Source organism: Teleopsis dalmanni, chromosome 2 (assembly GCF_002237135.1).
Source record: "Teleopsis dalmanni isolate 2A chromosome 2, ASM223713v2, whole genome shotgun sequence".
NCBI classification, from domain to species: Eukaryota; Metazoa; Arthropoda; class Insecta; order Diptera; family Diopsidae; genus Teleopsis; species Teleopsis dalmanni.
This window is the reverse complement of record NC_051847.1, coordinates 23961985-23970430: the sequence shown is the minus strand read 5'-3', so window position 1 is coordinate 23970430 and position 8446 is coordinate 23961985. Positions and strand designations below refer to the sequence as shown.

Here is an 8446-nt window from a genome sequence, read left to right as displayed (position 1 = left end):
ATTAATTATGAAATCTTAATGAAGAGCATGAACTTACCGCTTGGCACTTTTCTAAGAGATATGATGCTATAGTTACTTGAGAAGTTAGTTATACTTTTAGTTAGAGGCGATCAGCCGCAAAAGAAGTGCTGTATTGTTTCTGCCCATTGTCACAAGTTTCACAACATTCTTGAAGTACAACTTCCAACGTAGAAGCGTGTCTGCCAAATAACCAGTGACTGGTTATTCAAGCCAAAGGTACTTGATATCTTTTCAAGCGATGTCTGTGATATACGATGTGTTTACTAGGTACTTGAGTAAATTTTGTTACTTTTTTTATTAAGTTTCGGCTACAATAACCGAAAGATATCAAATGGGTGCGGTCGTAGAGTCATATGGTCTTTTGAATGTCATTATTCTGCATTAAAATTGGTAATCTGATATGTTATTGTGTGTGACTACGCCGAAGAAAAGATTAGTATCCCATAAAGACTTTCATTTTTATATGTTTAAGATTGTTTTCTAAAATTTTGTGCATACAAATAAAATTTGGTCGTAATATATCCGCTTAGTGTTCAGGCGGAAACCTTCTAGAACGCCCCATGTACTCCTTTTTTTGTGATATTTTTAATGTTCATTGAAAAAGATATCAATTATTACTCCGTTTATTTTGCAAATAATTAAAAACTATATGTTATTAACTAAAACTTTGTTTTGAAATTATTGTGAGCTTTTACTATTAATTAGTAATTTGTAAATAAATACAAAAGTCTAGAAAAGTCTATAACTGCAGTGAACTATCCGTAGTAGATAAAAATAAAAAAAACAAATGAAACACTTGAAAACAATATAAATCTGTAAACAAAATAACCATAGAAAGATGAAAATATGCTGAGAGACTATAAAAGAAGCATATACATGAGTTTTGCCTTCGTAAGGCTGCAGTTTTGATGAATCTCAAAAAAAAAAGATTCATATTTCTGATGAACAAAGATTGTTTATATTATGTTTTTTATAGACCTAAAATACGTAGAAGTTATTGGTCTTTTTCAATTGTTATCAATTTTTAAAATAAGCAAATATTTTTTATTTTAAAAAGTTAGTTTTAGTTCTTGCTTTAAAATTTCTTAGAATTTAAAGTCATCAAAATATCTGAAGTGTCGATAGTTGATTTAATATTTTGAAAATTTTAAAAGATAAAAGCTGATTGCCCTTTAAACTGATTTTTAAGTTTTATATGAAATACTATTTATTAAAAAATTTAAAACAGACAAATTTTCAGTGAATCTCAATTTTCATTTTTGCAGGTGTGAATTAAAAAGATAAACTTTGCACATAATCACATTAAAATTCATCAAACTTTTAGTAATTTACTTTAATATAAATGCCGAAAATATTGCAAAATTCAAACAGAAATCACAAGTAGTCCAGCGCTGGACGCAAACTGGCCGCACAGCTTTAAGCCAAAACTTTGACAGCGTTAAAAAATATTAAAAAATTAAAGCAAATAATTTGTTTTTGTGTAAAAAAAAGAAAAAAATATCAGACAAAACCGTCGCAATGTTGTTTAAAGGGTTGGTCATGTTTGTATGCTTCATATTGCACCAACAACAACAAATATTGGCTCAACCTATTGAAACAGTAGCACTGCTGACACAGCCTCAAAATCCATTGGAGACATCAGCGGATGCAATTAATACTGACAACACCAATGTGCGAAAAACGCGTCATTTGATTGGGGGCGGTGGTGGTGGTGGTATTGTTGGAGGTGGTGTAGTTGGTGGCTTCGTTGGTGGTGTTACTGCACCAGTTTATACAACACCCATACAAACTGTTCCGATAATACAGACTGTGCCTGTTATTACCACAGTTCCCGTCGTTTCGACCATTTCAACAGTACAAACAATACCATCTTATGCCTCTGGTTATGGTTATGGTGGATATGGAAGTGGAGGTTTTATTGGTGGTGGTCTTGGTTTTGGAAAAGTTCAATTTAAAGCGAAGGGATTTGGTGTTGGCGGACTTGGTGGCGGTATCTTCGGTTGAAAAATTGAATTATTAGAAATATCAAAGAGTGCAATAAAATTATGTGATTTAATTAAATTAAAAAAGCGTTCTACTTAATTAAAAACAAATTATGTGTATTAAAAAAAGTGTGAAGAAGTTATGTATTTGATATTTAATTGTCACTGGAACAGATAATTTTATTTATTGAAAAAAATAAAACGTTAAAATATGATTCACAAAATAAAATAAAATGTTTTTTTTTTATAAGTAATATATTTAATCATACTTCTTGAAGAGGCTTGATCCTCCAAAATCACAAGGTCACAAAGCCAAAATTTGTAGAAAATTCTTTTATATAGACTTTTATGTTAATAGATTTATATGTTGTATGTGTTATATGTTTATGCAATAGTTAAGATGTTCTAAATGTTTCACCATAATTCGCCATTCGCCATTTTGTCCATCTTGCGTTAGGTAATTTTTCATCAGAGGCTGGGCCAGTGCTTACTTCTGGTACTTAGAAGGGATGATTTATTCTCTCCATCATAAATGTAGAAAGAAACAAGAATATGGGGTTTACATCCATGAAAAAAAGAGCATACAATTTCTGTGATTTCAGTGTGCTTAAGCTTATTCAAATGATATATTTCGATTGTGTTCGATCCATGATTTGTGAACAAAAGTGACATTAGAATCGCGTGAGACATTATATATATTGAATGTTAAGAAAAATTTTAAAGGAATAATTATTTCAAATACGGTATTGTATTTATATATACTTTGCAATCTTTATTTTATGTAGATATATTTTATTTATTCGTACTACTCAAAAGCTGGTGTCAGTCAGAATTATATATTTATTGGGTAATTCCAAGTATCAATTATCTTGTAATTTTGTTTCTAATCAAATTTCCTAATTGATATAACATTGTGTTGAAAAAAAAATTGATTTAATATGAAATCTATGATTTGTTTATATAAAGTTTCAAGTATTTGGAAGTAACTGCCGCACACTGGCCCAACAAATCTAATAAGCCAATTTTAAATAATAAATAGATGACGTTGCTAAATTATTTAAAACTCTTTTATGTGGTCAAGATTGACAAAAGAATTCCGAAAAAGTTTTGATTGTGTATTTTTCATACGTTTATTTGATCAAAATTGACGTTTATAGTACTTATTGTGTACTTGAAATTAATACATAATACGGTGGGCCAAATTTCGTTATTTCAAAATAAAATTGTTATAAAATAAATAAAACTAATAAAACGATCTATTGTATTTTACAGTTATCAGACAAATATCTCTAATAATTTTGCTAATAAATTATATAAATTTAGTAATTTTTTAGGTAAGTATTTTTTTGTAGATATGAATATAATGTTATAGTTATAAGAAACAAAAATTTGACTGCACATATATCCACTTACATACTTTGACAATATATTTTCATAAATATATCTACAATAGTTATAAATATATCCATATATATAAAAAATTTTTTACCTCCATAGGTTGATAAATTTTGTTGAGTACATTTTTTTGCTTCACTGTTCTACAGATAATTACTTCCGTATAACAAAAAATAAAATTAAAAATCTCTTTTTCTTTACTTTACTAAAATGATTATAATTTTATTTCTTAATATTTTATTTGATTGAAATATTAAAAAAAAAATTAAGACACTAAAGCTATAAAATCAATTGTATAACATTCGCCGAATTTAGTTAAAATTAATATTTGGAACAAGTTATACGCTAAAAAAATGAAGACCTATGGATTGTTATTCCTGTGTCTACTTGGACTCATAGTTGCTGAACTTATATGCGCAGATGATGTAGATTCTATTGCCTTAAAAGATGCTAATTTGGATAATAATTTACCAGCTGTAGACACGGAGGGCCATGAAAATATATCAGCACGTAAAACTCGTCAATTCGGTTTTCCGCCTCCACCACCATATGCACCTGGTTTTGGTCCTGGCTTTCGACCTGGTTTTGGCCCAGGATTTGGTTACGGTGGTGGTTTTGGAGGTACCCGTGTTATAACTCGGACTCGTACACGTGTTGTTAATCGTTTCGGTGGATTTGGTGGTGGATTTTATGGTTAAAAGTTTAAACATTAAACATATATTAAACGAAAGTTTTATTGCTTGTACTGATTGTGTTGTAAATTTTAAAGTAACAAATAGTATCTTATCTTCAATCTGTGTAAGTGTAAGACTTACTAAATGCATATAAATGGACGAAATGTGATATTCTAAGCTATAGTAAATTGTTGTTATTAAAAGTATTTTATGTAGAATACTAATTAAATTTTAAAAATATGAATATTGTTAAAAATAAAAGTTATTAATTTAAAATTTTTAAGCATTCATTAAGTTTTATTAGTTAGGCAAAATAAAAGCATAAATTTATTAAAAGTTTATTAAACAAAATTTAAATGTGGACTGCTTGTTTGATTTAGCAGTGTATCAAATTTTTTTCGATATCTCCAATATAAAACAACATATGTGTTGACCAATATGTGTTTATCATATTGTGTATAATATAAATTAATTTGGCTAACAATCAAAGTTCTTTAATATGTGGTTGATATGTTGGATTGGGTAAAAAGTAATCAGCGTTTTTCTGTTAGTTAATCTCGAAGTTCATTACTTTGTTTTACATGCTAATAGGGAAATTCATTATTGTTGAACATTTTTTTATTTTTTAAGCATCCTTAAAATTATAGCATGTGAAATTTGAGCGAAATCCTACATAAATACATAAATAATACTAATAAATAAGTAATAATAAATAATAATAGGAATAAAAATTATGGAACGGGAATGTGCAAGCTTTTGTGGTTTTTTGTGATAAATATATTCTACGAGTATAATAACCAGTTGCTAAAAATGGTTCCCTGACTGAAACATGGTACTCACTTAATCGATCTGTTATTAAATAAGTCGATGAATAAATTGGATATAAATATTTATGAGATCACAAAAGAATTGAAATGTTGATTACAAAACATTTTTTAACTACTTGTAAATATCCGATTACAAAAAAAAATTTAACAGAAAATACCAAAGGAATTAAACAAGAGAATAGGTGTTGTGGTATACCACGATAATACCAGGCCATGTATTTTAGTGACTTTGCAGTGAGGTTTTGATTGAGATATCACAACAGCAAGTCGTCATATATTTAGACTACTGCAATCTTAAAAGATGTTTTAGAAAAGCATCTACATCATTCATAAAAGGATTTAAGCTTGGAATTCTACAACAAATATTTTTCCGTCAAAACAAAACAAAAAGTCAATTTTGATTACTTAAAATAGTTATAACAGCTAATATGTTTTAGAATATTTATAGTGTTAGTTTAATATTTCTCTAGATAAATTTAAAGGCAAGTATTTGATAGCATTGTTGTCAGTTTTGATGTATGTACATACAATTAAATATATTTAATATTTATATTAAATAATATTTTAATAATTAATATTTAATAATATTTAATTTATATTTTATATTAAAATGAACTCTGCAGCTCTGCTTCTCCATTAAACATTGAAAAACGCCAAAGAGCTCAATCGAAAATCTTTCGGCAAATAGTCGGTCACCCTGGTATATGAAAAATACGAATATTTATAGAGATCTTCGAATTAACAAAGTCATAAACGTAATTGTCACTAATACATAAAAGTACGCAGTCAAATTCAGGAATTACCTAAACTCACTTGCAAGCAATCTCACCCACAGCACTGGAACCCAGCGACTCAAAAGGAACTATATATGGTAAACCCAACTATTTAAGAAAACGAAATTGGACGAAGGGTTGACTAAGGGCAAATAATTATCTATTTTCTTTCTTCTACTACTGCAATTAGCGATAACTTATTGTTAGTTCTGCGGCCCTATGTTTCTCCTAGGAGGTGAAGGATTTAATATATAATATATTGTTAGTTCTGAGTTGATTTGTAGAAGATTTAATAAAAAAGGTAAAATAATTAAAAAAAAAAAAATTTTATATAAATATAATACATAAATAAAATAAATTCTTTGTGTTACAAAAATTATAAAGTCAGCAGAAAATTTTAAATATAAACTTCATATTATTATCCTAGATTCTATAACATAGAGTTCGGTATATTAATTTGATTTTAGTTTATGTCAATAATATTTATGTTTGCTACTCAATCCGGTTTCTAGTATTAGAGGTCAACAATGCATAAATTTGGCTTGATGTTATTTATATATCGTTTCATCTGTACTTTTTTTATCCCAGTATTTGTACAAATTTTTAGAAGACTGATTAATTTACATTTGTGATTCATTTCGGTTTCATTTGATTTCTATACAGTTTGTTAGTATATAGAAAATTTAAATTTTTATTTGAAATGTTTACAAATTACACATATATTTGTATATATGAATTATATTTGTATATATGACATAATTTCCATTGATTAGTATTTTGTCATAAAACATTTATTTAAATCGATTAAAAATTCTAATTCTCAAAATCAAATCAGATTAGTCCAACTAATATTAAGATTCTAATTAAAGGAGAAAGTGTCTTAATCAAGAAAATTATATTATTATTTAATTAACTGTCTTTTTAATTAGCTCATAAATATTTTTTATAACATTTAAATTAACTTCAAAACTATTTGTAACTGCGTGATGGTATATAAATAAATTTCATTTGACAGCTTTTACTTTTGAAGGGTGAACAGTTGGATGAAGTTCATCAACAGTAAACTTGTAATTTATTTCTTAGTTCCAATTTCGCTCAGTTGGTTCCACGCAGTGAAATGTAACGAGAATGTAACTGAAACCCAAACAACAACTACAAGAAAAACGTTCATAGATGCGAATACTTTTGACGCGAATGTGGGAGTTTTGCGTAAGTATTAATAGAAAAACTTTATATTTTAATAAAAAAATTGTTTGAATTCATTTAAGTTTAGCTACGAACCAAACTCAATTTCAATTTATACGTAAGAACTTACGAAAGTTTGCTGGACAGTTCCGTATGAGAGTTAGGTGCACCTTATGGGGTTGCCGTGATGTAAACGCTATTGAATTGCCGGAGTTAGTGCAATCTGCTCAAGCAGAGGTGATGGGATCAAATAAAAGGCCAATGCTTTTCAAAATAAGACAACTTTTGAGAAAAAAGGCAAAGGAAAATAATTAAAATCGTTCTTAGAATACTTTGGGAGGCAATGCAGTTATATCAACAAATGCAAATAAATTATAACTAAATAAATTTATAAATTTTTTAAAAATCAGAAAGAAGTCTCTAAAAACTTAAGTTATTTTTAAGGCTATTTGTTAGCGTTATTTCGAGTCGTTGCCACAGTTTTCACAATCATAACTATTATAATTGGCTATAACTATAAGTAATGTCATTGTCTTTCTTCCAATTATTTATAGTCATCCTAGAATTAAACAGATTTTAATACTTAATAACTGTTAGCCCGTTTTCATTTATTTAACCATTAAGGTACTACGTGTCTGTTAAATTAAAAAATATAAAAATGTTATAATAAATTTAATCGAGGATAGAAAAGAATACAAAATGTGCAACATACCGGCTTCCAATAGAGCGAAAAACTGCGACTTTGTCTGATCTTTAGTGATTTTAAATGAATTTAGCCGATAAAAGATATTTCGCCTTTTGTATAAAAGTTTTGTGATCATTTGGTTTATCACAAGATATAAAAAAGTTTATTGACTTTTTTCCAATTATCTTGAGGCATCTTAGAATTAAAAAGGATTTTATACTTAAGAATAGTTTGCACCCACTATTATTATTCCTATCGAAGGTAAAAATTGGACATATCTTTGTAATCAAAAATATTATCAATGAACCTTTGTTAAGTATTGCCATCTGGATTGCAGACTGTACCGATACTGGATTGACATTGTCTTTTTATATAAGTAATGTTATCAGAAATATATATCACGATATATATTAATCATACAGTAATAATTATTTTAATTCCTTTCCAAATACAAGTTTTGATTAAGATTCAGTTCTTAACATGAAAATAATAGACACCAACATTTTTTTTTTTTTTCTCTTTATTGAAATTATCTTAAACTAAAAAACGTGACAAATGTGATTTTTACTTAATAACTGAATATTTGGTATTGTTTGTAATAAAAATGATTTGGTAAAAAAAATGTAACTATTTATAAAAACTTTGTACAAGAATTTTCAAAAAATATTCAATTTTTTAGATAAAACATTTAACCAAAATGTTTACCAAAAAGATTCTTAAATCCTAAACCACCAAAACCTCCACCCAGTCCATGGAGTCCACCAAATCCAAGACCACCAAGACCTCCAAAACCTTTGAAACTTCCATGTCCTAAACCTCCAAATCCACCGAATTTGCCGCCCAAACCAAGACCACGTGCTAATCTCTCCGACTCTCCATCTATTGCCGATTCATTTGATTGTTC

The 8446-nt window shown here is 27.9% G+C and overlaps 3 protein-coding genes across 3 annotated transcripts; all 3 read left to right on the top strand.

The window, feature by feature from the left end:
- Positions 1-1560: 1560 nt before the first annotated feature.
- LOC119674139 (keratin, type II cytoskeletal 1-like) lies at positions 1561-2025 on the top strand. Its single transcript, XM_038085264.1, has one exon. It carries the CDS (start codon positions 1561-1563, stop codon positions 2023-2025), a length of 465 nt encoding a protein of 154 aa, XP_037941192.1.
- A 1726-nt stretch (positions 2026-3751) lies between these two features.
- LOC119674138 lies at positions 3752-4096 on the top strand. Its single transcript, XM_038085262.1, has one exon. It carries the CDS (start codon positions 3752-3754, stop codon positions 4094-4096), a length of 345 nt encoding a protein of 114 aa, XP_037941190.1.
- Positions 4097-6687: 2591 nt separating this feature from the next.
- On the top strand, positions 6688-7195 carry LOC119677642. Its single transcript, XM_038089084.1, has 2 exons — positions 6688-6881; positions 6946-7195. Exons 1-2 carry the CDS (start codon positions 6716-6718, stop codon positions 7170-7172), a joined length of 393 nt encoding a protein of 130 aa, XP_037945012.1. The 5' UTR covers positions 6688-6715; the 3' UTR covers positions 7173-7195.
- The last annotated feature ends 1251 nt before the right edge of the window (positions 7196-8446 follow it).